This window comes from Nycticebus coucang, chromosome 14, assembly GCF_027406575.1.
Source record: "Nycticebus coucang isolate mNycCou1 chromosome 14, mNycCou1.pri, whole genome shotgun sequence".
In the NCBI taxonomy this organism is placed as follows: Eukaryota; Metazoa; Chordata; class Mammalia; order Primates; family Lorisidae; genus Nycticebus; species Nycticebus coucang.
In genome coordinates this window covers 80,222,910-80,236,917 of record NC_069793.1, presented here as the reverse complement: position 1 = coordinate 80,236,917, position 14,008 = coordinate 80,222,910, and the positions used below count along the sequence as shown (strand labels likewise).

General features: G+C 37.4%; 2 protein-coding genes across 2 annotated transcripts in view; one reads left to right on the top strand and one right to left on the bottom strand.

Annotated features, from left to right (window-relative positions):
* Positions 1 to 14,008, top strand: part of DLG2 (discs large MAGUK scaffold protein 2) — a 2,435,891-nt gene that overhangs the window by 301,314 nt on the left and 2,120,569 nt on the right. The gene's annotated exons all lie outside the window — the stretch shown is intronic.
* Positions 8,287 to 9,344, bottom strand: LOC128564673 (coiled-coil domain-containing protein 68-like). The gene is given in 2 exon segments (XM_053560249.1): positions 8,287 to 8,689; positions 8,692 to 9,344. Coding segments are annotated over 2 exon segments (1,005 nt in total). The 5' UTR covers positions 9,296 to 9,344; the 3' UTR covers positions 8,287 to 8,288.

The following is a 14,008-nucleotide window of genomic DNA, read 5'->3' as shown; positions in this document are numbered from 1 at the left end:
TCCACTGTCTCTTTAATTTCATTCATTGTTTTTGCCACATTTAAATTCCCTTTCTGTTGTGTCCATTTTTTCTTTATAGGTGGAATCTCCTGCGTAGTAATCTCATGGTCCTTTAGAGGGGTTTCTCTGTTCTGGTTTTTCATGTTGCCAGAATTTTATGTTGGTTCTTCTTCATGTGTGTTTTCTTCCTGTTCACTTTCTTTCACTACTTTTTTTTTTCTGTCAGTGCTTCCTTTAAATTATCTTGTCTCTGTGCTTAGGTGTTGAATTGTCCTTTTGGTATAGGGCCAAAAGGAGGAAAAGAGTAAAGAGTGATAATGGAGAAAATAAAGAAAAAAGGGGAAATAAAAGCTTATAAAAGGAAAAAAATTAAAAAAGGAAGTAAGAACAGAAAGAGAGAGATGAGAGTAATAGTGGTGTTCAGCGTGGTGCTTTGGCCCACACCTGCTATTTCAGGACTATATGGAGCCAGGCTGCATGGGTCCCTGGAGGTCAGGAGTTCCTTACTAGCCTGAGAAAACAGGATCCCATCTCTGCCAAACATAAAAAAAGGTAGCAGCATGTCTCAGTGGGGACCCACCTATGCCATCCTTCCAAAGGCCAAAGCTAGAAGGACACCCTAAACTAAGCCAGGCCAGTGCTGTTCTGTCCCCTAAATAGAATACAGAATGAGATAGAATTAAAAAATCAGAAAAAAATGATGAAAATAAATATAATCAAAAATAAAATTTTCTAAATGTAAAAAAGGGATATCTTGGTGGATTTTTGACAAATTTATGTGGGAAAGATGAGAAAAGTAGAAAAATCTTTACAGAGAGAGAAAAGAGAGAAATAGGAAAAAAAGAATAAAGGAGATTAAAAAAATACATTACAAAATGGAGCCCTTGCTATTGAAGAAAGTAAAAACGAAAAAATAAAAATACAACAAAACAAAGCAAATAAACAAAATAAACTAAGGAAAAAATTAAAAAATAAATTTCATATATTGCCTGGATACCTGTTGGTGCTTCAACAATATAGGAAAAAAAAGAGGAAAGAGATAGATAATGCAATATATTGCCTGGACAGCAGGTGGCACTATGGGGTTAGGAGATTAAAAACCTGTACGCTGATTCTGCTGTATTAGATAGGGGCCAGAAGCTGCTATCTAGTTACCAAGGAAACTCAGGCCTGTGTTCCTGATTTATTTGCCCTCAATCAGGCCCTGATTGCTGTCCTGGCATTCAGTCCCCACAGAGTTGGGAGCCTGAAGTTCTTGATAGAGTACTTAGGAGATACTCCTCGACCTTCCAGACAGTGCCCCTTGGCCACAAAGTGGCTTTCCTGGGGGAGTGGGAGCCACTCAACTTACCCCAAACATGGCTGCCTGAGCTCAGCAGGTGTGCCAGAGCCAGCCTCAAGCTAGGAGCCTGCAGGCTGTTCCTTCCAGGCAGCCCTCCTGTAATGGTGGTGCTCTGCTATTAGCCAAACTGATGAGAGTTCCACCCTATCCAGTAGTTCAATCCCAGCCATAGGTCCTATTCAAGTTTACTTACTTGCTTAAGCCCTCCCAAGGTACCTCTGTAAAAAAATTGCAGGACAGGTTTTACCTGTCTCTAACCCTCTACTGGAGAGTGACCACTTTTGCCCACCATGAGGCACTTGCCTTCTGTGCTGGTCTTCCACTGCTCCTCACCTAGTCTTTGGCTCCTGGATCCTCCTGATGCTTCACTGTGCCCTAGGAGTGATGTTTCTGGGAAGAAAATCCCAAACAGAGGTTGCTGGAGTCCTCTCTCTCTGCTGTCACCATAAGGAGCTACTAAGGAGATGTTTCTAGTCTTCTATCTTGCTTCACCTGCCCCAGACTACCTGATTTTAATGGGGTACTCTTCTCCACTAAAAAATTTCACAAGGAATTTTTGTCTCTTTCTTTTTTACCATACAGCCACATCCAACCTCCATTATACACCCATTCCACACTCCATCTTCTACACAGTGAAACCTAAGTCTAGCTGCTACACACGAACTCATATTCATGCAAACCAAGCAAGAACGTCAGAAGTTTTCTCATGATTTTGAAGCAAATCTTTGTATGTTCTGTTTTTAAAACTTAATACAAGCTTTAGCTTTAAAAAAGCTGTCATTTGAGAACCTTTTTCTGAATGAATTGAAGAATGTAAGCATATCACAACTTTAAAATAATAACAGACTCAACACTATTTGCAGGGTGGCCACAACAAAAAGTTATGAACATGCTAGCATCAGAACTAAGCACTGGGAACTCTAACAGAGGCTGTGCAATTACCTTGGTAAGTCATCTAACACAGTAGGCCTTAGTTCCCTTGATTGTAAAATGGTATAGTAGCATTCTTCTTACCTGTCTCACATGGTTTTGTGAAATACTGAGAATGGAAGTAGTTTGGAGAGTAAAATGTGCAACATATCTATGAGAGATGATGACTATGCCTCTAGCCTACATTTCTAGGGTGGAATGACGGAGAGTACATTGGCAATAACATAGTGAAGGTTGGCTTCTGAGAACAGACAGCTGAAATAAATAAGGTCCCAAGTTTCTATAAAGGTGACAAGTTGTAGAAAATGATGAATGTTTTCCAGATAATTGAATTTGGAAAGGAACTAAGGCAATGATTAGAAACTGTGGTTCAGAGTTGCTGTGACATTGAGTTTGAAGGACCAACAGAAATATCCAATAAAGCCTCTTGTGATTTAGCAAGATGATGAGCTTGTCTATATCGTTACGTTATAGTAATGTTAGGATATCGTTACGTTATAGTAACGTTAGGATATCAAGCAAAGCCTTTAATCTCTTAGTTGAACTCAGAATATCAGACTTCTAAGGAAATGGAAAATATTCCTTGGATATCTCTTATCTCTGAAGCAAGGGTAGCCTCTGGGTATGGGTAGAGAAAGATTTCATTCCTCTGAAAAATTTGGAAAGCCCCTCATTACCTACAGTCTAGGTGTCAGGAATTATTAACAAGAAAATTGAACTTAAAATTTTGTACTGTCATATTAATTTGGAATAAAAAATCAGTTGGTTGTATGTTAATAGTTTTATTTCTGGGTTCTTTATTATTTTCCCTTGGTCTGTGCATCTACTTTTATAGCAATACCATGCTGTTTTCAGCATACTGCTGTAGCCTTGCGGTATAATTGGAAGTCATATAATATGATGCCTTCAGATTTATTCTTTTTACTTATGATCACTTTGGCTATTAAGGCTCTTTTTGGGGTTCTAAATGAAGTTTAGGATTATTTTTTCTTTATCTGTAAAATATGATGCTGGTATTTGGATGGGGATTGCATTGAACCTATAAATCACTTTGGGCAATATGGACATTTTAATGATGTTGATTCTACCAATCCATGAGCATAGGAGGTCTTTCCATTTGTGTCATCTATTGACTTCTTTCATCAATGTATTGTAGTTCTCTGTACAGAGACTTTCACTTGTTAAGCATGTTCCTAGGTATTTTCTTTTCTTTGTGGCTATTGTGAATGGTATTGAGTTCTGAATTTGACTTTCTATTTGACTGTTATTAGTGCATAGACATGTTACTGGTTGTGCACATTGATTTTGTAACCTGAGACATTGCTGAATTTAATTATTAATTCCAGGAGTCTTTGGGGTTTTCTAAACTAAAGACCAGATCATTAGAAAATAGGAATAGTTTGATCTCCTTTTTCCCCAGTTTTGATGTCCTGTAATTTTTCTCTCTTGCCTGATTGCTTTGGATAGCCCAGGACTTTCAGTACTATGCTGAATAGAAGTGGTGACCTTAGGCATATTTGTCTTGTTCTAGTTCTTAGGGGGAATGCTTTCAACATTTCCCCATTCAGTACAATGTTGGCTCTGTCATCTGTAGCTTTTATAATTGTGAGGTATATTCCTATTATGCCTAGTTTATTGAGTATTTTTACCATGAAAAGCTTTTGGATTTTATTGAGTGCTTTTTTCTGTATCTATTGAGATGATCACATGGTCTTTGTTTTTGCTTTTGTTTATGTGGTAAATCATGTTTATTGATTTATATATATTAAACCATCTTTGCATCCCTGGGATTAAACCCACTTGATCGTGGTGTGTTATCTTTCTGATGTGCTGTTGAATTTGTCTTTCTAGTATTTTGTTGAGGACTTTTGAATCTATGTTCATCAAGGATACTGGTTTGTAGTTTTCTTTTTTTGTTGTGGCCTCTCCTAACTTCAGTATCAGGGTGATGCTGGATTCATAAAATTAGTTAGGGAGGATTTCGTCCTTCTTGATATTATAAAATAGTTTTCTATAGGATAGGTGCCAATTCTTTTGTGTAGGTCTGCTAGAATTTGCCTGTGTATCCATTTGGTCTGGGCTTTTGTTGGGAGACTTTTTTATGACTACTTCAATCTTGCTGTTCATTAATATTCTGTTCAGGTTTTCTATTTCTTCTTGATACAGGCTTTTGTGTTTAAGAGAATTTATTCATTTTCACTAGGTTTTCCAGTTTGTTTGTATAGAGGTTTTTGTAGTAATTATGGATGATATTTTGTATTTCTGAAGTATCAGTTGTAGTGTCTCTTTTTTCATTTCTGATTGATGTTATTTAAATCCTTTCTGTTTTTGGTTCATATTACTAACAGTCTATCAATTTTGTTTATCTTTTATAAGAATTGAGTTTTTGTTTCATTGATCCTTTGCTTTTTTTGCTTTCTGTTTTGTTGATCCTTGATCTTTTGTTTGTTTTTTTGCTTTCCATTTTGTTCAGTTTTCCCCTGAGCTTCGTTATTTCTTTTACTCTGCTGTCTTTGGCTTTGTTCTTCTCTTTCTATTTCCTTGAGATGTGACGTTAGATTGTTAACTTATGATCTTTCTTTCTTTTTGATGTAGGCATTGAAGCCTACAACTTTCCACTTTGGGCTACTTTTTCTGTATCTTGTAAGTCTGAAAGCTTATGAGGAAGCTTTGTCATTCAGTTTGAGGAATCTTTTGATTTCCATTTTAATTTCATCATTGCCAAAGGATCATTCGGCATTTGGTTGTTCAATTTCCAAGACTTTTTGTAGATATAAGAGTTTCTCTTGAAAACTAGTTTTACATCTTGATATCTAGTTTTATTCTATTGTGGTTTGAGAAGATACATGGTATGATTTTTATTTTTATTTTTTGAATGTACTAAGGCTTTTTTTGTAACCTAAGATATAGTGAACCTTGGAAAATGTCACATTGACTGATGAGAAAAATGGATTCATTATAGTTTTGGGGTAAATGTTCTGTAAATGTCTGCTAGGTATATTTGTTTTGCTATCCTGTTTAAGTCCAGTGTTTCTTTGTTCATTTCCAGATTCAATAAGTTTTCCAGTACTGTCAGAATGTTGAAGCTTCTATAAGATGCTACTATTTATTTCTTTTCTTAGATCTACAAGAATTTGCATTATAAAATTGGGAACGTCTATGTTAGATATGCAAATGTGAAGAATTGTTATTCTTCTTGTTGGGTTGTACTCCTGACTATTATATAATGACTATCTTTGCCATTTTCACCATTGTTAATTTAAAGTTTATTTTATCAGATATAGGAATGACAATGCTTACCCTCTTTTGGTTTCCATCTTCTGGGAATGTTTTTTTTTTTTTTTATGGATGATGATTTTAATGTAAAGGGAAATAAAAACAAACAAATGAAAAATCCCCAGAGAAGATCAATTTTCTTCATTGTAAAGCATATTATATGCAATTATTCAAAAGATATACTACACCAATTGTTCAGTCTCGATATTTCTTAAAATATATGTAATCAAGGTAGAACCAAGTTTGCTTTCATTTTCTAAGTTCATATATGAATGTAAGGCCCACCTCAGACTTTCTTAGCCAATATATTGATTAGTTTAATGAGAAGTACAATTATTTAGAATACAGCTGAGCTAGTGTTTCTTTCCTTACAGTTCCTGTATAGTTCTACATTTAGACTAATAAATTTCATTCCCCATTGTAACCTTTTGTTTTGTCATGCAGAAATGTTTATTGAAAAAACATTTCAGATGATAAAAGCCAAGACAATGAGGATATAAGAAATAATATGTATATAAAAAACAAATGATATGGCTGATGGTACTATAAAGATATATTTGTATCTGAAGAGCTCAGATCATTTTTGGCTACTGAAACTGCTTATTCTCAGAAAATCCAAAGCCCGTTTCACAGTGAGCCTGGCTGTACTAGGTCCAATTGTACTTTCATGCTCAAAAATGAGCATAGCGAAACCAAAAGAAAATCCTGCTGCATCGTCCCATTTTTGACTTTGGAATACCTATTTGAATGGAAATCATCAAGGTTGTTGTTAGTTCCATTAAATGAGACCATTCCAAAATGTCAAATGTATTACCAAATGGCACAATGATTGAGGTATAAGAAGAGCCTGATTGGTCTCCAAGTGACAGGTGGATTCTCTTTCTACACTGCAAATTCTTGAAGTCAGATTCCTTATCCCTATTTCCCTACAAGTGCGCCTGAAACCATATTACAAAGAAATTCTTCACTGTGGCATAAAGTCATGACAAATAAGTGTGAAATAAGCAGATCAGATTTTTTAGCAGGAAGGTTTGTGTGAGAGCTGAGTTCTCCTGATGATAGTCCAACAGATAAAAGGCCAACTAATTTCAGCAAAATAGTGACTTTTATCAGTAAGTGTTATTTCTGACTGTTATCCACAGGATCATGCAGATAGCTACCAAAGAAGCTGTGTGTTTGTTAAAGTAGCAAAAAGAGAGGCAATTGTATTGCTGGGAAATATTTCAGACCACCAAGTGAGCAAGTAGAATGAACATCAATGGCCAAGTCAAAGGTTCAAATCTCTGCTCCACAGTTAGCAGTTGGGCAAATGACTTAACCATCTTCAGTATCTTCCTCGGGGAAGTAGAATAATAATATGACCTGCTTCCGAGGGTTTGGGAACATACAAAAGAAATGTATACAAGTAACACAGAATTGTTCCTGGCATGGTGATAACAAAAAGAATAGTTAACTATACCTGCAAAATTAGCAAGCAATAAAAATGTTTCCAAAGACACTAGGAGACGTAAAACACACACACAGAATTACACAACATTTCAAAGGTTACAGTACTTGGATGAATTTATAAATACATCACTTCAGCTCATGTTTACATACCTTCAAACATTTTATAAAAAACACTGATATTCCACATTCCTTGTCGAAAGGCTTGAAGCACTTTTCCTGAGAAAATGTTTAAAGTTATACACCATAAAGGAAGAACAACGGCCTGAAGGGAATTCACTCTTTAGGATGGCTGAGGTCTCTCATCATTCATTTAACTGAAATGTGTTCTGCTTTCCTGAGTATCAGTACATTTGCATTTCTGCAAGTCAGAGTTTGCTTTTACTCACAGTAACCACAAACTCCACCTACAAGGAAGGTGTGTCTTGAAATTTCAGCACACTCACACAAGAACACTAGACATGTCATTGCATTTCATGAATCCAGATTCTTCCTGGCTGCAGACAATAGCCAATTTTGTTGAACCTGTAATATATACATTTTTATAGAGGTGTGTGCTGGCAGCATTATGTTCTACTCTTTCCCCAAATATTTTAATTAGGTGATATTAATAAATATCAAGAAGAAAGTTAGTCACAAAGGCAGAGTGCACAGTGAGCATCCCTGGATGCTTTGTGTCTGGGTTACCATCAGCAACCAATTTTTAATCCCAGAGCAATTGAAAACCAGTGGCTTTCTATGGTGCCATCAGGCAGCTACCACAGTTCTTAACTGGAGAAGACCATGGGTTGAGCAATTAATTAAAAAGAATCTGCTCCTCCTGCCATGTTTCAGTAAGAGGTACCTCTCCCACTAACGATGGATCTGCAGAGGGTTTTATGTTGTAAGATCTTTCTTATTATCCAAAGGTCAATTTTAAAATTTAGTGCTTGTGCATACAAACAGACACTCTACTCTTCCAATTGTATGCCTAAAAACTACTGTCTAAAGTTTAGAGTTGACAACCTTAAAACAGTCCCTTTAGCCAAAGTCTGAAAACGAAACTCAGATTTTTTAAAAATGTAAAGCAGAATCTCTTCCATCGTGGGAAACTGCTTGGTTTCTACACTTATTTGGTAAGTTTTGAAGAAAGAGTTTTTCCCTTAAATATGTATTTGTCTGATCTTTTGGAAGGCCATCTTCCTGCAAAACTATTTATATATAATAAATTCTATTTAAATACGAGGAAGTTAGGGCTGAGCTTCAAGGAATAAATTAGAGCCACATAGTCTTTATTATAGGATCTTCAGCCGGTTCATTTTCGTAGTCTAATCAACATCAGGTATGGAGAGATGTCTTCAGTCTTCAATTCACTTGTAGAGACAGCTTTAGATACCTTTGTCCTTGGAGCTTCAGACCAAAGTGCCACCTTGGTTTTTAGTTCTTTATTCTGTGCTTTGAGGACGTTAACTTTTTCTTTGAGATTTTCAATTCTTTTATCTTGTTCTTTCAAATTATTTTTTAATCCTTCCATCTCCTGGATGACACTGCTCAGGCTCTGATGCTGGGAGTGGATCACAAGCTGCAGGTGGGAGATCTGCTCCTGTAGAATGGAAATCTCTGTCTGAAGATCCTGGCAACTTTTAGCATGTGTCGTGCTGGATTTGAGTTGCAGCAGCTTATTTTCCAAAGACTGTTTTCTTTCTAGTAGAGTTTCTTTTCTTTTTCCATTCTCTTTACAAGGTTCTCCAATTCCGTGATTTGACTGTGTTTTTCTTCAAGTTTTTCAGCAACTTGATTCAGCTGTTCAACATGTTCGTTCCATTTCTGTTCTTTTTCAAGCTTGTTAACCTGGAGTGAATGCTGACTGTCTTCATGCTTTTTCCTCATCCTTTCACATTTTGTTTGGTAGTTATCAAATACTCTCTGGGCCACGTTTCTGAGAGCTGCTGCTCCTGCTTCCTTGGAGGCTTCCAGCTTTATTTTCAATACTTCATTCTCTTTGTTCATTTCTAAGAGCTGTAGGTCTTTGCCTTTCATCTTTTTCATGAGCAAATCCAAACTGCTGCAAGAAGTATCCATTTCAGAATCAGAGCCGTTTTGAAAGTTTCCAGGATGCTTTGCATCCAGTTTGTGATTTACACTGTTATGTCCTGCTTCATCTTTAAATATTCGATTTTGGATCTTTTCTAGAGTAGTTCGAATCTTTTTCACATATTCAGTTTCTTCAATAATGTGAGCCGATGTAGACTCGTACAAGGCAGAATTGTCTTCTCCCTTACCCCTTGGAGGAATTTCTGTGGTCACCGTCACTGTTGTCATTATGAATTCTGGCTTGGGGATCGCTGAGCCAGAGCGGGATCCGGGTGCTGCTCCTTCCCCTGGCGCTTGGGCCTGGGGCCGGGAATGTTTTTTTCAATACTATCACCTTCATTCTGTGTGAGTCCTTGTGGGGTAGGTGTGTTTTCTGGAGACAGAAGGTTCTTAGGTTGTGGTTTTGGAGACAGAAGATTCTTAGGTTGTGTTTTTCATCCATTCAGTGAGTCTATGTCTTTCAAAAGGAACATTCAGACCATTCACATGGAGTATTGATATTGGGATACTGTTCTGTTTTTCATTTTGGATGATACCTTTTGTTTTATTTTGTTTTCCCTTTTGTGCTATTGTTTTATAGTGTTGTAAGCTGTAACTTTTGGGTGTTTTTACAATGTTTCGTCTCTATTGTGCATTTAGAATATACTTTTGAGCATTTCCTACAGCATATGTCTAGCAGTAAAGAGTTCCCTTGGTGTTTCCTTGCCTTGGAAACACTTTATTTCTCCTTCATTTATGAAACTTAGTTTTGCAGAATACAAAATTCTTGGCTGGTAGTTGTTCTGTTTAAGGAGATTAAAGATAAGACCCTGTTTTTTTCTGGCTTGTAAGGTTTCTCTTGAGAAGTCTGCTGTTAGTACATTGAGTTTTCCTTTGTAAGTTACTTGATGTTTTTACCTTATAGCTTGTAGGAGTTCCTCCTTTGTGTTGACTTTTGTCAGTCTTATGACTATTTGCTTTAGTGATTTTCTTTTAGCAATGATTCTTCCAAAAGTTTGTTGAGCTTCTGGTATCTGGATATCTAAATTTCTAGCAAGATCAGAGGAGTTTTCCTCAATTATTCTTTCAAATAGCCTTTCTAGGCCTTATACTTTTTCTTCTTTACCATTAAGAATGGAAGCCTATTATTCTACTGTTTGGCCATTTTATATAGTCCTATATTTCTTTTAGACTTCATTCATTTCTCTTGATTCGTTGTTTTTCACATTTGACTGCCTTAATTTGAAAGAGTTGTCTTTAAGCTTTGAAATTATTCTTCTTTAAACTTTCTACTGTGTTTTGTATTTCCCTAAATGAATTTTTCATTTCCAGATGTTCTATTTTATTTAAAAATATCTATCTCTTTAGCAAATTTTTCATTCATTTCCTGGATTATTTTTCTGGTTTCTTTGAGTTGCATTTCTATTTTCTCTTAGATTTCATTGAGATTCCATACAACCCATATTTTAAATTCTTTGTCATTTTAGTACTTTAATTTTGCTTGTGGTCCATTGCTATAGAGCTGGTATACTCCTTTGGGGATGTTCATTTACTCTAATTTTTTTATACTTCCAGAGTTCTTGTGCTGATTCCTTCTCATCTGGGGAAGCTATCTCCTCTTATTTTGGGATTATCTTTTGTTTAGATGGGGATTTCTCCCCCATCACTTGCTCTAAAGGGTCTATCTATAGCATATGTTGGGTGAGGACCTTTGGCTTTGCTTATGATTACTTTGATGAGGGCCTAAGTTCTGTATGGATACCATATTTATAGATGTCTTTAGTGTAGTAGTTTTCTCAGTTGCTAGTTATTTGTGGTGTACTGTGTGGATGGGAAGATTATCTATTCTTTGCTTGACAAGGGAAGATAGAGATCCTTGAAACATTTTGTCTTTCTCTAGCTTGTGGTATTATTAATGGTGTGAATGATATATGATGTCCTATGTAATCTCTAGACAGTGGGTAGTGCTTGTGGAAGAGAGCCACCCATGCTAGTAGATGGTGTAGGAAAGGGTTATTTTTTCAGGCCTGTGACTGGGTCTATCCATCAGGGGAAACACTGAAATATCCCAGGTTGTGGGTCAGGCCTTGGAGTTCCCAAGGGACTCCTTATTCTCTACCATAGTAGAGGTGGGTGGGGCTGGGTTGGACAAGTCTGTGTTCAGACTCCACAAAGATGGGCACAGAGCTGTCTTGGTAAGGCTCAAAGGTCAGCTCTCAGGCTGTTGGGGAAAGCCACCAGAGAGGGGCTAAACTGGCCCCTCCATATCATAAAGTCTGCTTTTGGTGAGGAGCTATCTGGGATTTACAGACTTGCTGTTGTGAGTGGGTTTTATTCTTCTCCCTCTTCCCCTGCCCCAAGATCTCCTTTTGGTGTCTGGCTGCAAGCTAGGTGCAGCTTAGGTGCAAAAAAAAAGCTAGGTAAGCTTATCCACAATGATATATAGACTATGAGATTCTCTGCTCGGGATCCCACCCTATCCTGAAAGTGTAGCTTTCCTCAGGTGAGAGGGTATTCCACAAGTGCACTGCAGCTTTGACCAACACTGTACTCTTCTTCAGTTTTGCCTATATGGGCTCTCTTGCCTCCCAATATTAATTCAAAAATCTACCCTCTGGGATCCTGAGCAACATAATCAAGTCATGAGTGCATGGAATCTGGTCTGTGGTCTTTTGTCCTGGACCAACAAATTGAATCCCTGACCATGCCAAGGAGAAGTGTGCTGGTTTCAAGTTGCTTGTGGAGTATTCAGGGAAACTTAGTGTTCCTTTACTTTGGGGTATGATTTGCTATGTTGGAACAGCTAGTTCAGCAACATCAAATAGGGGAGTTAGTTTGGGAGCCCAGAGTCTTGGTCCACAGTAGGTCTTTAAGAGAAAAGGTGTGAACTCCACTCTGTGGGAGCCTCAATGTAGTGGATATGCCAACAGCAGGGAAGCAGCTGCTCCTGAGAGCCCCAGCTTAATCCTCCACTGGGGCACCTGTACCCCTTGGCAGCAGATGGGAGTGGGGAGGAGGAGAAAAGGAATGTGAACAGAGGAGAGCTGGCACTCCACTTATAGTTGTCTCTCTGCCTCAAAGGCAGTCCATCCATGGTGTTCAAGCTCTAGGATTACACAGATCCCCTGTGACCTGCCAGTTCTTATGGTCACTGCAATCTGGGCAGGAGTCAGGATGTGTTTGTATCAGCACCAATGACAAGAAATTTGAGAAGAGCTGAAGCTCCCTTGGAAGAATAAAGGTGCACAGTGAGTGGAGAAGCAGTATGGCACCTGCCATCTCAACTTGGGCCAGTAGTGACAGAGAGCAAACCTATGGGGCTTGGCTGCCTGATGCTTTGTTTTCAAGAAGTTCCCAGTTCATTGGCTTTGGAATTTTGAATTTTGTCCTTATTGTAGCATCCTGAAATTTCAAAGTGATGAAGAAATGCATGAATTTGTTAATTTGTATTTATGATTAATTAGCAGAAGTAAATTTTTGAAGCATAATTTTACATATGTCTAAACCTCCATGCCTATCTATGATGTTATGCTAACCAATCTTCAGGATAAACTGCAGAAGTTAATGGTTTGGATCCTCTGGATCCTCTGGAGTGGGTGGTGATCATACCTTTTATTGAAGGTTCTTATGATGTATGAGTTGTCCCATGACCAACATAAGAATTACTGGCAAGAATTCTGATTACCCTTATTCTAATGTAATACAGCTACCACGATGCAGTTTTTAATTTTATAGAAACCACCGAACAATATTACTTATTTGATAGCTTTGTTACACAAATAATTCACATAATAATTTAACTGGAGCTACCTGTTTCTATAGTGCTGTATACACTTTTCATTGGTATAATTAATATGTATTTGTTTTTTCTGCCAAAAACAAAGGCGCTAATAGCAATCTGATTATGACGATCATTTCCTTCCTTTAGTCCTTGTCACAAATTCATCACATCATCCCATTTTTGTTGCTTATTCATTTCATAAGTATAAACAGTGACACATTTAATTTTTTTTTCTTTCTTTTTTTTTTTATTGTTGGGGATTCATTGAGGGTACAATAAGCCAGGTTACACTGATTGCAATTGTTAGGCAAAGTCCCTCTTGCAATTATGTCTTGCACCCAGAAAGTGTGACACACACCAAGGCCCCACCCCCCTCCCTCCATCCCTCTTTCTGCTTTTCCTCCCCCCCCATAACCTTAATTGTCATTAATTGTCCTCATATCAAAATTGAGTACATAGGATTCATGCTTCTCCATTCTTGTGATGCTTTACTAAGAATAATGTCTTCCACTTACATCCAGGTTAATACAAAGGCTGTAAAGTCTCCATTTTTTTAAATAGCTGAATAGTATTTCATGGTATACATATACCACAGCTTGTTAATCCATTCCTGGGTTGATGGGCATTTAGGCTGTTTCCACATTTTGGCGATTGTAAATTGAGCTGCAATAAACAGTCTAGTACATGTGTCCTTATGATAAAGGGATTTTTTTCCCTTCTGGGTAGATGCCCAGTAATGGGATTTCAGGATCAAATGGGAGGTCTAGCTTGAGTGCTTTGAGGTTTCTCCATACTTCCTTCCAGAAAGGTTGTACTAGTTTGCAGTCCCACCAGCAGTGTAAAAGTGTTCCCTTCTCTCCACATCCACGCCAGCATCTGCAGTTTTGAGATTTTGTGATGTGGGCCATTCTCACTGGGGTTAGATGATATCTCAGGGTTGTTTTGATTTGCATTTCTCTAATATATAGAGATGATGAACATTTTTTCATATGTTTGTTAGCCATTTGTCTGTCATCTTTAGAGAAGGTTCTATTCATGTGTCTTGCCCATTGATATATGGGATTGTTGGCTTTTTCAGTTATCAAGCTTTTGTCTGATTGAAAATATGCAAATATCCTTTCCCATTGTGTAGGTTGTCTCTTTGCTTTGGTTGTTGTCTCCTTAGCTGTACAGCACATTTA